General features: G+C 37.9%; 1 protein-coding gene across 1 annotated transcript; it reads left to right on the top strand.

Moving 5' to 3' along the window:
• The first annotated feature begins 12,897 nt into the window (after positions 1–12,897).
• LOC102842669 (sushi domain-containing protein 3-like) lies at positions 12,898–13,496 on the top strand. Its single transcript, XM_006835004.1, has 2 exons — positions 12,898–13,050; positions 13,098–13,496. Exons 1-2 carry the CDS (start codon positions 12,898–12,900, stop codon positions 13,494–13,496), a joined length of 552 nt encoding a protein of 183 aa, XP_006835067.1.
• Positions 13,497–19,925: the final 6,429 nt, after the last annotated feature.

Raw genomic sequence — 19,925 nt, 5'->3', positions numbered from 1 at the left:
GTTGTTGTTGTTAAGTGCCATCGCGTCGGTTCCGAATCATAGCCACCCTGTATGGGGTTTCTGAGGAGTGGCTGGTGAGCTTGAACTGCCGACCTTGCAATTCAAACGGCTTTGCAGTCTGGCGCATTAACCCACAGCGCCACACCAAGACTCCTAAAGAACTATTCTATGATGGTTCCATTCTATGATGGAGTCCTGGTCTGGTGTAGCGGATTCATGCGTTGGACTGCAAGGTTGATTTGAACTGCAAGGTTGGTGGTTCAAGCTCATCAGCTGCTCCTCAGAAACCCTATACAGGGTTGCTATGAGTCAGAACCAACTGAACGACGTTTAACAACAACAGCAACGGTGGTGACTAGAGGTGGAAGGAAAGGGAGAGTAATTCACTTGTCGTTGTTGTTGTTAAGTGCCGTCGAGTCGGTTCCGACACATAGCGACCCTGAACAGGGTTTCTGAGGCTGCAAATCTTTACGGGAGCAGAAAGCCTCATCTTTCTCCTGCGGAGCAGCTGGTTTTTCGAACTGCTGACCTTGCAGTTCGCAGCCCTATTCGTAACCACTACGCTACCAGAGTAATGGGCCTGTTATTGGTGGTGGGGTGGTGGTGGTGTTCAGTGGAGTCGGTTCCAACACATAGTGACCCTGTGTAGGGTTTCCAGGCTGTAAACCTTTATGGAAGCAGAAAGCTTCATTTTTCTCCTGCAGAACAGCTGATAATTTTGAACTGCTAACCTTGAGGTTAGCAGCCTGAGTCATAACCACTGTACTATCAGAGCTCAAAGTAGTAAGGGGCCTGGGATATGCATATCCTTGCAGAAAGATTTCTGTGTGCCTTAGCTTGCTGCATCAATAAGGATCCATGGATAGGAATGATAGCTGTGTCAGTGGACATGTGCAGTCAGATGACTCAAATACACAGTCTTCCTCCTTCCTCAAATATCTTGGTGCTAAACAAGTCCCTTGAACCCTGACACAGTCCTAAGAATTGGGAATGAGATTAGAAGTTCTGGACAGCCTGTTTGGGAGGGGAATGTATTAGATTTATAGAATTATGGAATACAAATAGAAATTGAATTATGAGTCAAGAAGAATTATTATTTTTTTTTTTTACATATCATGCTTTATGGCCAGAAATTCACATTTTATCTATTTACATTTACTTCATCCAAGGAGTTTATGAGGATAAGGAAATATAACAGTTAACAATAAATTCATTACCAATACCTTTTAGCACAAAAATTTCCTTAGGAATGTGTTTGTAAAGACACTACTTTATCATTTGACTACTTACTTGGGAGAAAAGGGGTTCAGTAAAATGCATACACTCGATTTCAAATGAGAGGATCTCTGGTTTCAGAGACACTCAGATGTGTACCTTTTGATGGTATAAAAACATACAGGACACTTGGGATCTAATTAACCTAAAATCTGGTTATACTACTTACCACCAGATGGGCCTTCAATTTAACTTCACTGTAGAAAGAAATATGGTGATATCTCAGTTATCAAATCACCTTAAAAGAAATTTGCTTTGAGTATACACCTAACCCTTGCTTAACAACTTCACCTCATTTCCAAAAACCTGACACTAAATGAAATTCTGTCAAATGAAAAAAACAAAACACATTTCTACTAATTCTAATAGGAAAATTTACAAGGAATTCCATTCCAAATCACAGGTAGAAAAAAAAAAAAAAAACATCCCAAACTGTCAATGAAAGCCAATCTAATAAAAGCAGAAGAGGTACAATTTATATATAAAATGTGATGCAATAACTCATTTAAGAGAGATTTTAAAGTGGTTTGTGGTAAGTACAGAAGGTCATCCTTTATTTTTGAATTGCTTTTATTCACTTCTTTTTCTTTTTTTTGGAGGTGAGGGAGGCACATATTGTTATCCTGTGGAGTCCTGTTGTGTGGCACTGTGGGTTAATGTGCTAGACTGCAATGTTGGTTTGAACTGCAAGGTCGTCAGATCAAGCTCACCAGCCACTCCTCGGAAACAGGGTCTTTATGGGTTGGGACCGACTTGATGGCACTTAACAACAACATCAACAAATTGTTATCCTGTACTCAACCTGCACTTAAAAATCATATTAAACCAGTACTAAATGCTGTGGGGAGTCCTGATGTGGCATTGTGGGATAAAACACTGGACTACAAGAGTGGTTTGAACCACAAGGTTGGTGGTTCAAACTCTCCAGTCACTCTTTAGAAACACTATAAGGATCTCTATGAGTTGGAATCTACTTGACAGTACTTAAGAAAAACAACATCTGCTATGGAGTCTACTCTGACTGTGATGACCCCATGTGTATCAGTGTAGAACTGTGTTCTATAAGGTTTTCAAAAGTAGATCACCAGGGTTTTTTCTGAGATTCATCTGGGTGGACTTGAACTGACAACCTTTTGATTAGCAACCAAGTTTGCACCACCCAAGGACTCTATCCGAGTCACTAATAGAACTCTGTTACTAATATAATGGTAACTTTTGGCATTTCCCAAGGACTCCAAACATTATATTGTGAACAGGGTCACCTTTTCGTCTGAAATATAAGTTCTTAGGTATGTTTATTTAGTATGTTTTTAGATGGGAACTTAACAGAACCAACAAAAGTTAGATAAGGAAATTTAAGGAGAAATTGTTTAGGGTTTTTGGGAAAGTTATTTTCCTCATTCTACTGGGAGCATTTTTGGAATTAATCCTTTTTCCTTTCCTGTAGGAATTATTGATTAGAGCTGTGAGGCCTAGAGCCACTGCAGGCATTTCAAATACCAATTTGAGGATGAAGCTGACCTAGAAAGAAGACAGAAGTAAGAAACTTGCAGGAAAGAAGAGCCGTGGATTAAGTTTATTCTGTTTTAAGCTACTTGGAGTTGAAGGCGTTCAAAATCATACAAGCAAGATTTTAGACAAGATCACTAGTAGGGAAATCATACCAGGGATAAGTCCGAGGGACAACCAGTCTCAAAGATACATAGATTCCAGCAAGAGAAGATGCTTGTTGCACTATGCCTGTATGTCCACATTGGATGAGTAGGAAAAGGAGAAAGGGGAATGCTGGAAACCAGAAAGGTATGTATTTTCTTCTACATGTTAATGGCCATTGTGGTTTATCTATTAATTTGGAGGTAGATAGAAATACCCTTGGGCTTTTTGGTCTTTAGATAAACCCAGAGGAATATGCTACATTCTGACAAGGGTTTTCTCATTCCATGGATTAAGAAGTTGATTTGTGCTATGAAGTCATAGGTACCAAAAAAAAATCATAGTCTCAAAGTATCTTGCTTACTTAAGTTTACCATATTGTATTAAGTTGGCACCAATAGATAGTTCTGAAAAGATAAAACAATGAGCATCTCTGTTGAAATGTACTGTTCATAGAGCTAACACATGATGCCCAGGGTTGTGAAACTGAACACTGAGGTGACCTAGGGTTCCATGGTAAAGTCAAAGAATCACCTTAGGATATCTCAGCTTTTCAGGAAAAACACAGTAACATCTCAGACATCATGGGAACTTCTAACTGAAGGTAGTTAATAGTTTTGACACTGGGTCACTACATTCTTTTCAGTGAGTGTAATGGAGTTCAAGCAGATTCCCCAGTGTGTGAAGCTCTGTAATGTTTAAAAGTGCTTGGACCAAAGTCTTTTATAAATAAAACTTTTAGTCTAGGGATGTCATGATGCAATTATTGAGACACTTAAGGATGCCACAAATCAAGATAAATATGGGAGCCTTTGCTTACAGTTATTATCATCTATTAGCCATCTAGCAATATTTTATCACTCAGTTAGATTTAATGAACACAGGACACACTTTTATTTATTTTGAGGAGGAGGAGGGAAGCAGAACAGGTCCTTGATAAATGGGCATGAGGGTTCAAAGAAACTTTCTTGGAATGGCAGGAGACAGCCTGAGAATTTTGAGGCACTAACGTCCTGATTTGGAGCTGTGGCATAATGCACTGGACTGCAAGGTTGGTTTGATCCTGAAGGCTGGCGGTTGAAGCTCACCAGCTGCTCCTCGGAAACCCTATGCAGGGTCCCCATGGGTCGGAACCAACTCAAAGGCACTTGACACCGCCACCAACAAAAGAAGAGTCACATGGTTAGTGAACAAAAATTCGTTACCTTTATGATTTCGTCTGACATTGTGGGTAGATCACGTCTTATGTGTTCTGCCCATATTTCTGAAGCTTGGACTGTCTTTAAACGCGAGTGTGGCAAATGGTCATTCTAATTATTATTGTCTAATCTTTTTGTTTGTGGCATTTTCCCATAGCCTCAGTATTAGATATACCTTCAATGGCTGCCATTCAAATTTAATCAGCTTTTAGGAAACAGCTTTTTCTCTTCACAGTGAAGTCCAAGCCAATAAAATATACCACTGAGATGCCAATATCTATTGACCTTGAAGCATCTTCCTTTCTCTATGTCAAGTGATACCCATTTCTCAAAAGCAACCACTAGAGGACAATGATTATAACTATCCAATACCCCTTGTTGTTGTTAAGTGCCATCGAGTCAATTCCGACCCATAGCGACCCAGTATAGGGTTTCTGAGGAGCAGCTGGTGAGCTTGAAATACCTATCTTGCAGTTCAAATGAATTTGCAGCCTGGCACATTAGCCCACAGTGCCTCCCCAGGACTCCATCCATTACTCCTAGATATATCCAAATTGGACTTCTGGTGTGTGATTGCCGGTTAATGCGGTAAACTGCAACGTCGGTGTGGGCCATTAAGGCCGGCAGTTCTAACTTACCAGTTGCTCCTTGGAAACCCTGTATAGGGTCCCTATGAGTCGGATCCCGACTCGATGGCACTTAACAATGAAAAAAAAATATCCAAATTGGTACCACTCTACCTGTTCTACCAGTTTTGATGTGGAAACTCCATTTTTCTTAGCCTCTTAAGACAAGGACTGCCTCTCTCATGTACTGAATTTTGGGTGTAAGTATTCACTACATTTAGGTTAAAAAGCCAGAGTCATTTTTACCTATAATAGCGGAGCTTAAACCCTATTATTTCAGAATTATCATACAGTTCAATGCTAAACAAAAGAACACTTGGGATTTGTTATCTACTTACACAGACATTGATGGAAAGCATTCATATACTGGGAGTTTTTCTTCCCTCCTGGATGGACTGAAGATACTCTAGCGTCAAAAACTTTCTTTTTTAGATTCCTCTCTTTTAGATTATGTCATCATGACTGGTTCATCGGCACTTTTTCTCTATATATCTGCCAAACAACTGAAATGATTTTCTGGGATTTTTTTTTCCATGTTAAATATAGGCTTTAAAAAAAAAAATCATGGAGTTTGAGCATGTCATTTATCCTTCTGCCCATTTTTCTTTTATTAAAAGGTCTCCTGCTGGAATTTAATTTCAAGTTAAATCTTTACCCCACCCTCAGGCTGTGTGACTGAATTAAATAAATCCCACTAAAAGTAATAAACCACTCTTAGCTGTGGTCTTGTGATATCAGTTGTCAGCCTGTCGGAGCAAATCTGAGTGTTAAATTCACAGCCTCTGCTAGTGAGGAGAAAGTCTGAACACCAAAAAGCCCGGGATATCAGAACTGCAGTTTCATCTCAGCAGTAATACTTAGCATGCAAGAAAACATCTTTGAAGATGATTTTCTTGATCATACTCTTTTTAAATTCATACTGATGGTAAAACATAAAGACTCAGCTATAGTTATTATATGTAGAAATGTTGAGAGCCTGTGGGATTTATTAACAAGAAGGTAGAATGACTTCTTTCGGTGAGGAGGGACAGAATAAGGATAGTACACTGATGAATTTAAGACTTAGAATGTTAGTTAGGACTGGTGTCCAAATACTTGATTGAAAGGCAGACAATTTGAGAGTGGGAAATAAAAATAATAGAGGCTATCAATTTCCCTTTATGAAAATTTCCAAAGAAAGTAATCCAAGGGACACAGCCACTCTTTCAGCCTTCCACATAAAATGATCTAAAAAGAGGGTAATAATGCTTCATCCTCCCAATGGGCCCCCGGTACCAGGCTGGATTTATGGGTGTGACTAATGAAAGGTGACAGTTAGCTTTAAATCTGTTGGCTTGTCATCAAAATTAAAAGAGTATTCTATTTGCAACCTGCAAGATGATTTGACTTCCTGGACAAGAATTCCTGTGACAAACAAGAGAAGATGGGAAATGAGACAGTTAATATTTACAGGCTTGCTTTAGCTGAACCTCTAGGATGTGGCAAGTGATTTTTAAATTTTATTTTATAAATAAACTTTTTTTTACAAAGCCTTTCTCAAAAATCATTTATTTTACCATTCATTTAATTAAGTATGGCCAAAAGTATTAAAGTACTAATAAACAAAAGATGTTACTTGGAGAAATTTTCAGTCACCTCATATGCATATGAAAACTGAACAATGACTATAAGAAAGACTGAAGAATGAATGCATTTCAGTTATGGTGTTGGAAAAGAATGTTGACTATAGGCTGGACTACCTGGTGTGACACTGTGGGTAAATGTGCTGAACGGCAAGGTTGGCAGTTCAAGCTCAGCAGTTGCTCCTCAGAAAGCCTATACAGGGTCACTATGAGTTGGAACTGATCAATGACACCTAACAACAACAACAACCAGAAGATAAAATCACCCACCTAGAAGAATGTTGCTTTGAAGTGAGGATGGCAACACTTTGTCTCATGTACTTTGGGCATGTTATCAGGAGGGACCAGTTCCTGGAGCAGGACTTCATGCCTGGGAAAAGTAGAATGTCACTGAAAAACAGGAAGAGCCTCAAAAACATGGACCAACGCAATCACTGCAACATTGGGCTCAAACACAACAATTGTAAGACTGGCCAGTGTTTTCTTCTGTTGTATATAGGATTGCTGTGAGTCAGAACCGATTCAATGGCACCTAACAAGAAAAATTAAAATAAATATGAAAAGAGTGACATGACTGACATTTTTTTTAACTTACTGGGCTATAACTTCTTGAATTTCTTTATTTCATAATGATTTTTTTTTTAATTTTATTCAGCAGTTTTAAATGTATCTATGACTTTTTGGGCTCCTGATGTGGTTCTGTAGGATTAGCACTGGACTGTGAACCACAACTTTGGCAGTTTAAACCCACCAGCTGCTCCTTGGAAACCCTATACAGGGTCGCTATGAATTGGAACTGATTTGATGGCACTCAACAACAACAAATGACTTTTCAGGAATGCAGTTACACAATAAATTTATAGGTTGGTGGATTGTTAATTTATACACTAGATGATAAGCATCCTCTTGGGTAATGAGAGATATATCCCAAGTCTTTCTGTATTTTTTTCACTGTCTAGCTTAGTACTATGGACATCTTTGATGCCTAGTGGACATTTCTTGATAGCTTGACGTGTGATTAAAATATAAAGATTTCTCTCCATTTAACTGCTAAGAAACCACCATATTCCTATTTTCCTTTTTACAAATACTGGTGTCCTCTGAAGATCTGAAAGTTTTTGCCTTTAAAATGAATTCCTTTTCTTCATATCAAATTGTGAGTTACATTTTTTTTTGTAAAGTTTTGATGGCTCTAGGTACATATTTTAGTAATTCTAAATCAAATAATCATAGACTATGAGAGCAGGAAGAAACTTTCTGCAATATTGTGTCCAGGGATTGTAAACTCAAATGCCTCCAAGGGTCAGGCAGGAAGTATAAATATGTGAATCTGGCTGGACTTAAGATCACAGGAAGGAGAAAAGCAAAGCCGAAAGCAAACGAGAAACTGCATGATCTGTCAAATCAACCCAGTTCTGACCATACAATGCAGTTCTCTGGGCTATTTTTGGTCTGCTAGCTACCTGTTTGCAAACACTGTATTTAATCCTTTAATTTAAATTATAAACAGCCAGTACTTATCACTTTTTCAGGGAGTTGCAATGCCATCAGATGGCTTTAGAGTCACAAAGAACTACAAAAGCTCCCCCACCCCTTTTAAACGTTTTATTGTGAATTGAATGAAGGTTTACAAACAAGATCATCATCTTTACATTCAATAAATGATACATTTGTTTCATCTCAATGATTACAATCCCTTCCATACAACAACAGTCATCCTGCTTCCTCCCTGTGGTTTTCATTTCCATTCCACCCACCTTCCTGTCCCTTCTCAACTTTGTCTCTAGGAAAATGGTGTCCTTTTGATTTTCAGTAATTGTCCATTCCATGGTGAACATTCCTCACTAGTACTGCTGTTCCTCCCTATTAACCTATCCACAGCTTGACTGGAAATTGGGCCACAAGGGTAAGTTCCATTCCAGACCTGAAGGGTGATCAAGGGCCATAGTCCATTCCTCCAAAACGCCCTTATTCTAATGACCTTAAATTGACTTTAAGTTACATCATAAAACTAAAGGATCCTAGGTGTTATGGAGTGCAACTGATTTTCATGTGGTTTTTCTTAGCTGTAATCTTTATGTAAGCAGATAGGCAGGACTGTTTTTCTGTGGGTGCCAATGTATAGGTTTGAACTACCAACCTTTCAGTTGTTAGCTAAGGATCCTTCTGTTACACCACCCAGCTGGCATATTTATACTTTGTAAATTATTATCTAAGTACATATGCATGGGGTTTGTGTGGTTTGGGGTTGTTTGAAATAAAGATGCAAAAATATTCTGATGAATTTTTTTGTGTCTTTCACTGACTTTGAAGTCAGGAAAACCTAGACAAATTCCTAGCATCACCTTTTAGACATTTATCAAGCTCACAGCACCTCCCTCGTCTTAATAACAAATCTGTTTTATTTATCATAAAGTTAGTTTTAAGATTAAAGAAGAAATTGTAAGTGAAGTGCCAAGCATAAGGCTTGTTCATATTTGGTGGTTGGGAAATGTGAGTTTCCTATTACCATCTACACCCTAAAATCTCTTCCCTTTCCTTTCTCTCTAGATCTGGGACTATAACTCCTTACAACCAGTTGGCAATAAATTGCTCTGCTTTCTATCCTTTAACTCCAGCAGAGATCATCAACAGTGTTTTGGGTTTTGTTTGTGATGCATTGTTAGATGAATCCTTTTATATACGGAAAAAAAAAATGAATGTAAACATTTTCTTTAAGGAGCTTCCTTGGAGATTTCCACCCCCTGGTTAAATAACAATTTGTATTCTTCATAGCACATTATTTTCTTGGTTAATGTACCTTTTCCTCTTTGTACCCTTTCTTTCAAGCAAAATAAGATGTTACAGAAGGCTTCCAAATGTTATGGGGACTTTAAATGCTCACTGTCGGAAATCTGGGTCTCTAAAATTAGCATTGGTGATTTGACAGACAGGAGCTGCCTGGTTATGATTGGTACATGCTCTCAGAATGACCCTGACTGGATTTTCCAGAAGAGAAGCCCAAATGGAGTATTCTTTCTTTTCTTTTCTTTTTTGAGTATTCTTTTTGAAGTCGTGTTTCATTTTTGAACTTTTAAAGAAATTTAATGAATTTTGTCAATGGTTCTGTGGCATTTTAATAATTAGAATTCAGCAATGACCTGCTTCCTACTACTGCTGTCAATTCTGACTCACAGTGACCCTATGGGAAGAGTAGAACTGCTCCATAGACTTTCTGATACTATAAATCTTTACAAGAGCAGACAGCCTTATGTTTCTCCTGAGGGGCAGCTGATGGGTTTGAATCACCAACTGTTTGGTTAGCAGCCTGTTGTTTTGCCCACTAAGTCAGCAGGGTTCCATGTTGTTGTTGTTATGTTCCGTGGAATCGGTTCCGACTCATAGCGATCCTGTACAGGGTTTCTGAGGCTGTAAATCTTTATGGGAGCAGAAAGCCTCATCTTTTTCTCGCGGAATAGCTGGTAGGTTCGAACTGCTGACCTTGCGGTTCACACCCCGATTCGTAACCACTATGCTACCAGGGCTCCATGTTGTTAAGTGCCGTCAAGTCGGTTCTGACCCATAGCGACCCTCTAGAGGGTTTCCAAGGAGCGACTGGTGAGCTTGAACCACCGACCTTGCAGTTCAAACTGACTTTGCAGTCTAGCACTTTAACCCACACCAGGACTCCATGGTGGTGGTTTAATTAACCTAAAGCTTCACTTTTGGATAGTGTCAGTAGGGCAATGACTCTTGTTTTAGACTTTTGGGTAGGGTTTGCTTAATAGTGTTTGTTAGTTACTGTTGAGTCTGCACACACTCCTGGCAACCTATGTACAAAATTCTGTATTAGTCATGATCATTGGCTGACTGTCTGAGTGTGTTCTAACCTAGGAAGTTCATCCAGGACAATACTGGCAATGCTGTCTTGTGATTCTTGGGGTGGTCTTTGGAAAACCTTTAGAAGTAGGTTGTTGGGTCTTTCTTTCTAGTTTGTTTTAGTCTGGAAGTGTCATTGGCCTGTTCACCATGGGTGACCCTGCTGGAATTTGAAATACTGGGGACATAGCTTCTAGTATCCTAGCAACATTCAGGTCACAAACAGATAGGTAGTGTACGTTCTCTTTGTGGTTGTTGTTATGCTGTCAAGTTGGTCCAACTCATAGCGACTGAATTTCCAAGCAGTAACTGTGGCCTTGAATCACCAACCTTGCTTTTAGCAGTCTAGTGCTTATTCCCTAGGTCCACACCAGAACTCTTAGATTCCTGGAGAAATGGAGAGAAGTAAGCTTTTCTGCAAACAAGAAGAAGGCAAATTGAATTATTTAAGTATTTTCTTAACTTACTTAATTCAATGTTTAAAAAATACAATGGAAGGTTTTCATTCGATTTTCTATATATCAGATATTCATTTAGAAACAACTTACAATAAAAATAATTTTAGAACAAAATACCAAGGAGTAGAAATATATTTTGTTTATTTTGGGGAAATCATTTTGACACCTTTATTTTAAAAGTTAAAAATTTTTAAAAATTTTATTTTATTAACATTATAGGTGTATGGATTCTCTAAATTCCCTGCAGAAGTATAAAAATAGGATTATTTAATTTTAGGGTTGAAAGGTTGTTACTGCAATTTCAACTTATATTAAAATCTTGTCATTGAGAGACGTTTTAACATTTTAAATTGTAATTTCCAATTATATAAATAATGTAAGGATAGATTCTCTTTATAAAAATTAAAGGATAAAGATAATATTGAAGCTCACAAATCTCTTCCATTTCTTCCTCACACCACCAACACCAACACCACCATAGGAAACCCTGGTTATTGGTTTATATGCATCTTTGTGTACTTTTCTAGGCCTTTAATTTATATGTGTATACTGATATACACATATAAATTGTTGTAGCATTTGCTGCAGCTATTTGCCATCTAGTCAATTCTGACTCATGGTGATTCCATGTAGATCATTCTACGAGCTGCTTTATCAAATAGCATTAGAAAATATAATTTAAATATACTCCTATTGCCTTCTGCAGTGTTTTAGGATTGATGTTTAAGATCAGGGGATAGAGAATGAAAGATTTCTTTTATTTTTTAATTTCATCTTTTTGTAAAGTCAAATTTTTGTTATGTTATCATTTGGAATCAGCATTTTTTCCCCCTAACAATGCACTACATCTGTGTGGACGAAATGATAGTACCTAAACTGGCAGCCAAAATTCCTTCAATTTAAAATGTCTCTAAATATATTTCCCCCCAAGGAAACATTTTGAAACCAAGTGAAGCCTAAGCCTTGCCTGCAAACATTTCTACTGGCAACAATGTTCCTAGTTTAAGTAAAAGCTAGATATGTTTTTAACATTCTATGTCCTAATGCCTTTAAACAATTTTTTTCAGCCTGAACAGCAAAAACACATTTTAGAAATGCCTGTTAGTAAAGCAAACATTTCAACTCAAAACACTTTGAACTGTTAAATTCCCTTGCTGAACCAAATGTTTTGCTTCACAAATGATTTGTAGATTTATCTTGGTTCAACTTTATTCCTTCTTGAGTGTTTCTGTGAGAATTTCATAAATTAAGAGCCTTTAGTTCTTGGAATATCTAGGCAATTTATACTCAGTTTGGCAGATATTTATGAAGCATTTTCTTTGTGCTAAGTACCATGGCAGGTACTGATGACAAATTCGAAACAGTCCTTGTCTTTAAAGAACATGCTATCTAATGAAGCAAAACAAAACAAATAGCAAGTGGGAAAAATTCTATAATTATTAGTAAGTTAATTAGTCAATCAATTAATTTTTATTTCTATAATTTCTCCCATGGGCCAGGCATTATCCTTTGTTGTTGTTGTTAAGTGCAGTCGAATTGGTTCCAACTTATAGTGACCCTGTACAAGGGTTTCCAAGGAGCAGCTGCTGGATTTGAACTGCTGATCTTGCAGTTAGCAATTCATTGCTTGTCCTACAATGTCACTCCAGGCATTATTCAAGGTGCATTCTAATGCTGCTATTGTTTGCTGCCAAGTTGACTCCAACTCGTATCAACTCAAATAGAACAAAGTAGAACTGCCTATAGGGTTTCTAAGGCTGCAAATCTTTACAGAAGCAGAGGGCCCCATCTGTCTCCAGTGGAGTAGCTGGTAGGTTCGAATCTTTGACCCTTCAAACAGTATGCTATCACCTGCCAGCATTAAGAAGGAACATGCAAAAGACACAAGTTGATGGTACTCAATTTCTGCAGAGTAAGGAGGTCAGAAAACAGAGAATATTAGAAAGAAGTTTAGTTACATTTTATTGACTATACAAAAGCATTTGACCATGGATAGAATTATGAAGAAAAAATGGATATTCCAGAACATTGAATTGTGCTCATGAGGAACTTGTACGTAGACCAAAAGGCAGTTATTCAAATAGAAGAAGAGAATACTGAGTAGTTTAAAATCAGGAAAGTGTGTACCAGGATCGTATCTTTCATTATACTTATTCAATGTGTATGCTGAGCAAGTAATCTGAGAAACTGGATTATATGAAGAAGAATGTGGCATCAAGATTGGAGGACCTGTATCTGGAAGGGGAACATTGCTGAGTGGTCGTCAGGGATACCTATGTACAAACCTGTGCCCCCATACCTGACTTTTGCCTTCAGGGACTGTGATTGCCCCATTATCAGCTGTGCCATCATCCTGCTGGTATCCATGGCCTTCCTGCTACCTAATGAAGTAAGTGAAGCGGACAGAGCAGCGGGTGTTCACACAGGACAACCCAGCTGTGGTACCAGCTCAGAGACGAGGACCTGGAAACAGTACAGGCTACCTGTCTTGACCTTAAGGGCCTTAACAACAACAATAGCCACCCCAGGATCCAGCCTTACGTGAATGAAGCTGCTATGCAAGCACATGACAACCACTGCTTCACCACAGACCATGATGAGAGCACCAGAAAGCTGGCCACTGCGGGCCACAGTCTGGATAAGGACCCCTGGATCCTCACGCCCAGTACTTTGAGCCCCAGCATCTCCTCCAGCTCTCCTCACACCCAGGCAATGGTGCACATAGAGAAGCCTGCACAGACTCAGCCTGCCTTAGGACCTACCCCAGAAATGCCAGGACAGGTAGCAGCAAACATCCCAGAGTAACCAAGAAGCTAAGGCCAGTGCCTGCCTTCCTGGAGCACAGTCAAGACCTGGAGAGTGAGATCCACCCCATCAGCAGGCTATCCAATCTCCATGTGTGTCTACCTGGAAGTAGTGGTGACATCTCAGGACGGAGCTGATACCAGAGACTGGAGACCTCAGTGAGACAGTGCTCTGTTCTAAGGGAGCCTGGTTTAGTCATTTTTGTAGCTATGGCTTCCTCAAAGCCACTACTGAGGCTAACAAACCAGCTGTAGCCTCTGCTAACCTGGTTTCTTGTCAAGAGACTCTACAGAGACATTTTTAGAAACTCTAGCTTTGCATAATAGACTAAGAAAACAGCAATAAACTTCTTTTTCAGCAGTTAAATGGCCATTCTAAAACTCAGCTTCTTTAGCAGGAAATTCTGCTTCCAAACAGAGATTCATCCAGGGTTCTGCATCCGTTATCTATAAAGTTGAAGGTGAGGGTGTTAAATAAAGCGAAATCATTTTCTTTCAAACACTGAAAAAAACAAAAAACAAAAGATTGGAGGAAGACTCATTAACAATCTGCGATATGCAGATGACACAACCTTCCTTGCTGAAAGTGAAGAGGATTTGAAATGTGTATTGATGAAAATCAAAGACAAAGATGTAATCAATATGAATTACAGTTCAATGTTAAAATAAAATAAAATAAAATAAAAAAAGAGAGAGAGAGAAAAAAAAATCCTCACAACTGGGCCAAAAAAAAAATAACATAATGATAAATGGAGAAAAAATTGAAATTGTCAGACTTCATTTTGCTTGATCTACAATGAAGGCTAGTGGCAGTTTGTTGTTGTTAAGTGCTATCGAGTTGGTTCCTACTCACAGTGACCCTGTATATGGTCAATGAGGAGATGCTGGTGAGCTTGAACCGCCAGCCTTTTCGTTCAAACCAACCTTATAGTCCAATGCATTAACCCACAGCAGAAGTCATGAAATAGAAATACACATTTCATTTGGTAAATCTGCTGCAAAAGACCTCTAGAAAGTGTTAAAGAGCTAAGTTCTCAGTTTGAGGACTAATGCCTAATATGCATGTGAAAGTAGGGCAGTGAATAAGAAAGGTTGTAGAAGAATCGATGCATTTTAATTATGGTGTTGGCAAAAAATATTGAAAGTACCAGGACTTCCAGAAAAACAAACAAATTTGTCTTGGAAGAAGCCAGAATACGCACTGGAAATGAAGATGGCGAGACTTCGTCTCTTGTATTTTGGACATAATGGCAGGAGGGACCAGTCCCTGGGAAAAGATATCATCATGCTTGGGTATGTGGAGAGTCAATGAAAAAGAGGAAGACTTCCAAAGAAATAGATTGACATAGTAACAATGGGCTCAAACAATTGTGATGATGGCCAGGCAGGGTTTCGCACTGTTGTGCATAGGGTCGCTATAAGTTGGAACCAACTTGGTGGCACTTAATGACAACAACAACAAGGAGGTCAGAGCAGGCTTTCTGGAAGCTAACACTTGGACCAAGATTTAAAAAAAAAGAAAAGACATTGCAAAAATAAAGAAAACCCTACCAGCAAACAGGTGAAGTCAGGAAAACACTGCATGCTGGGGAAAAATTGAAGTACATTTTGGAGGTGGGGATGGTGCCAATGGAAGACCAACTTGAAAAGGTAGACAAGGGCTAAGTTTTGCAAGATTCTGCACACTCTTCTAAACTGCTAAGCAGTTAAGAGCTTAGATATTCACTTTACAGTTCAGCCACTTACTAATTCAGTAATAATAAAGTTCAGGGTTTTTACTACCTTAATAATCCTTGAAAAGGAAAATCTGACCAATATTCAATGGACTGAATAAGAGTATTCAGCAAATCATACTCAGTAATATATTGGTGCTTAGGCACAATATGACTTACCGTGACCTAAAGTTCAGACTAAAGTGAATAATGTTCATATCTACATCATTTTCGTTTCTTGCGTAACATGGTGTTTCCTCAAGGGCCTTAAAGACAACTTTAATAGTGTAAGATTATTCCATGAAGTTTTTTATTTAGATTGACAAACAAGGAGTCCATCTAGCAGTGGTAACACAGGATGGGTCGACAATTCTAAAATGTGTTACATAATGATTAAGGTGAAAGCAAGCATCCTTGGAGTGGATCCATAGGATATGCACTCGATCTCAAGGATGGTTTGAACTGGGTTGCTCTGTGTCGGGACTGACTTGACAGCACTTACCAACAACAACATAAAGCATCACTGGGTGGCAGAAAAATTTTAAGTAATTGACTCTTAATCCCAAAACTGGAAGTTTGAGTCTACTCAATGTAAGAAAAACCTGATGATTTACTTCCATTCATTGAAAAAAAAAAATCAGTCATTGAAAACCTTATGGAACACAACCGTACTATTACAAACATGGGGTTACTATGAATTGGGATGGACTCCTTGGCAACTGGTTCTATTTGGTTTTGGTATTTGTTTTAAGTCTTCTGATTGTTTTCCTGGAGTGATTACACATTTGATATTTTAGTACATAAGTACTTTGGGGCCTATTAAGAAAACCAGAATCCTGCTATTTGAAATAACAAGCTCTTGCTTTTCTACAGTTACTCTTTATTAGGAAAGTTGTGATACTTATAAAACACACACACATATATACACACACGGAGAAGTTTTTGTTTGGATAGTGAAAAATACTAAGAATCAAAGAGTAAATTGCTTCAAATTGGTATCTTTCAACTATAATTTCACTGTGTTATTGTGAGGAGCATTTTCAGATGTTATTTTTCAAAAACATTTTTTCTTTATAACAGTAAAATAGTGATCATTTGGTATTTTTCAAACATGTTTGTATGTGTGTGCCTGTTTTTGTACCAATAAATTGTCAGTCATGGGACATTGTAACAAAGACCCAAGATGATAAAGTTACTTTATTTTTAAAACACTCTATCTTTGTGATACTGCAAATAAAACTGTCTTCCAAACCTATACTCACAACTTACATAATACTTAAATTTAATTCTAAATTTAAAAACATTTGTGTTCAATTAAAATATTTTTTATCTGAAAAGTCTAAAAATTTGCTACGACCAAATAGCAACTATCAACAGCTATAAATGAATACATTATAGCATAATGTTATAAATGGATGTAACATTAATTCCAGGGACTACATTAATTATTATGATGCAATAATTGACAGCAAACATGCAATGTATAAGTATGATATAAGATAGCAGAGGGTACATGGTTCTGAGTTCAGACAGATCTAGGTTTGAATTTCATTCCTGCAACTTGTTGGCTTCATGACATTGAAAAACTTATTTAAGCTTGCAGTGTCAACTACCTTACCTATAAAATGGTTGATTCAAAACAATGTGTATAAATAATGCCTGGTATATATTAACCTTAATTTCTATCAAATTGACTCTGACTCAAGGTGACTTTTTGTTCAACGGAATAAAACATAGCCCTGTCCATTGTCATCCTTAAACTTTCCAACATATTTGAGTTTATCATGGTGGCTCTTGAAGGGTCTTGCAAGCCCTCATTGGCTTTCTACTCAACAAATTTATTTCCTCATCTAGCAATTGAGCTTCTTGATGACATGTCCAAAGAAAATGAGTTTGACAGTGTTCTATTGTGATTTACAGGTTTTCACTGATCATTATTTTGAAATAGATGATCAGTCTTTCGTCCTGTTCCATCTTAGTTGGGAAGTTCCTCTGATATCTTTCTACCATAGGTGATTCGGCTGGCCTTTGAATACTGGTGGCCTAACTTCCAGCATCTAACAACACTTACATTGTCATAGTATGACACACTGACTAGTAGGACAAATTACCACTGTTAGTTCAAAGGCTGGCAGTTTGAACCCACACAGAGACAACTAGGAAGACAGGCCAGGTAGTACGCTTCCAAAATGTCATAGCTTTGAAAATGTCAGAGCTTCAAAAACGCTATAGAGCCCAGTTCTAATCTGCACACACAGGGATGACATAGCTGGCATTGACTCGGCGGCACTGAGCAACAACAATGAAATGTATGTCACATCTGCTAATATTTCATGCTAAAGGGAGTAACAAGGTCAAGGTCCAAAGAGAAAAGTGGGAAAATAACTCACAATGGTGCAGGGTGGGAGGTGAATATTTGTGGAACACTACTTAAAAATATCACCTTATGTCAAAGTATAGTGTATTAGAGGGCAGAATGGAAGTATTTTAGATAGTCACCACAGATGTTTTGATCAGAGGATGTTGCCAGACCCTGATCATAGTACAGAAGAAACAAAGGAGTAAATAATAGAAGACAAAAAAAAAAAAAAAAGAAAAGAAAGATGGGAGAAAAGGACAAGATAGTTCTGTGAAGTGAAATATATGAACACTAGACAGACTTGGGAGCACAGTGACTCTGTAGTATATGCACTGGACTTTGAACCACAAGGTTAGCATTTCAAGCCCACCAGCTACTCTGTGGGAGAAAGATGAGGCTTTCTACTCCAGCAAAGATTTATAGTCTCAGGGTTTCCAAGAAGTAGCTGATGGGTTTGAGCCACTAAACTTTAGAGGCCCAAATAGTTAAAGCAATGTTGAAAGAGAAGAACAAAGCATGAACACTCACACTTTCTGTTTTTGAAACATACTATATAGTGTGGTGCTATGGAGAACACTGGACTAGTAACCACAGATTCGGTAGTTCAAATCCACCAGCTTAGCTTTTAACAATGGATTATCTAATAACATAAGCACAAACATGAAGAGAAAAAAAATAGGACCACATGAAAGTAAAACATTTTGCTTATCAAAAGACTTTACCACAAAATTGAAAATGTAAGCTACCAAACAGAATATTTTTGGAAACCATGTATATGACAAGAATATAGTAATCCTTCCAAAATATATGCAATGTCTATAATTTAACAACAAAAAGACAAATAATCCCAATCTTTAAATGGCCAAATGATTTGAATAGTAATTCTATTGAAGAAGACATTCAAATGATCATTAAGTAGCTACCAGACACATGAAAAGATACGCATTGTCATTAGTTATCAGTGAGACGAAAATTAAAACTATGACAAAGTACCATTTCACTCTCACTAGGATGGCTGAGATTTAAAATATTTATATATAGAAACCAACAAATGTAAATGTTGGCAGGGCTGAAGGGAAATTGGAATGCTTACTTATTGCTTGGGCAATGTAAGATGACACAACCATTGTGGAAAATGGTGTGTCAGTTCCTCTGAAAAGTTAAAATAGAATTACTATGTTGTTAAATGCCATCAAATTGATTCCAACTCATAGTGACCCTATGCACATGAAATGAAACATTGCCTTGTCTTGTACTATCCCCACCATTATTGTTATACTAACGCCCAGTGTTGCTGCCCCTTTGCCAGTCCATCTCATTGAAGATCTTCTTTTCCGTTGACCCTCTACTTTACCAAGCATGATGATCTTCTAAATGGATTGGCCACTCCTGACAATATGTCTTGCCATCCTCGCTTTTAAGGAGCTTTCTGATTATACTTCTTCCAAGACCAATTTGTTTGTTCTTCTGGCGGTGTATGGTACTTTCAGTATTCTTCACCAACACCATAATTCAAATGCATCAATTCTTCTACAGTCTTCCTTGTTCACCGTTCAACTTTCACATGTATATAAAACTATTGAAAATAACATGGCTTGGGTCAGGTGCACCTTAGTCCTCAAACTTACATCTTTATTCTTGAATACTCTAAAGAGGTCTTTCGCAACAGATTTTCCTTATGCAATAACACATAACTTGATTTCTTGACTGCTGCTTCTGTGGGCATTGTTTGTAGATCCAAGCAAAATGAAGTATTTGACAACTTCAGTCTTTTCTCTGTTTATCACACTATCTATTGGTCCAGTTTATCATAATGTTATTTATAGGTCCAGTTGTGAGAAACTTTGTTTCTTTCTAGTGAGGTATCTGTTCTTCATCAGTAAGTATTTTAAATCTGCTTTGCTTCCAGTAAGCAAGGTAATGTCGTCTACATATAGCAGATTTTAAAAAGTCCTCCTCCAATCCTGATGTCATGTTCATCTTCATATAGTCCAGCTTCTCTGATTATTTGCTCAGCATACAGAATTAATAAGTATGGTGAAAGAATGCAACACTGGTTCACACTTTTCCTGACTTTAAATCATTCAGTATCCCCTTGTTCTGTTTAAATAATGAATTTGTGGTCTATCCACAGGTTGTATTGAGCACAATTAAGTGCTCTGGAATGCTCATTCTTCACAATATTATCCATAGTTTTCTATGGTCCACACAACTGAATGCTTCCACATAGTCAATAAAGCACAAAATAGACATTCTGATATTCTCTTCTTTTAGCCAAGAGCCTTCTGATTTCAGCAATAATATCCCTCATTCCATGCTGTCTTCTGGGACAAGCTTGGATTTCTGAAAGCTTCCTGTT

The sequence above is a fragment of the Chrysochloris asiatica genome, unplaced genomic scaffold (genome assembly GCF_000296735.1).
Source record: "Chrysochloris asiatica unplaced genomic scaffold, ChrAsi1.0 scaffold00014, whole genome shotgun sequence".
In the NCBI taxonomy this organism is placed as follows: Eukaryota; Metazoa; Chordata; class Mammalia; order Afrosoricida; family Chrysochloridae; genus Chrysochloris; species Chrysochloris asiatica.
The sequence above is the reverse complement of the archived record's forward strand: the minus strand, read 5'-3'. Positions and strand labels throughout refer to the sequence as shown.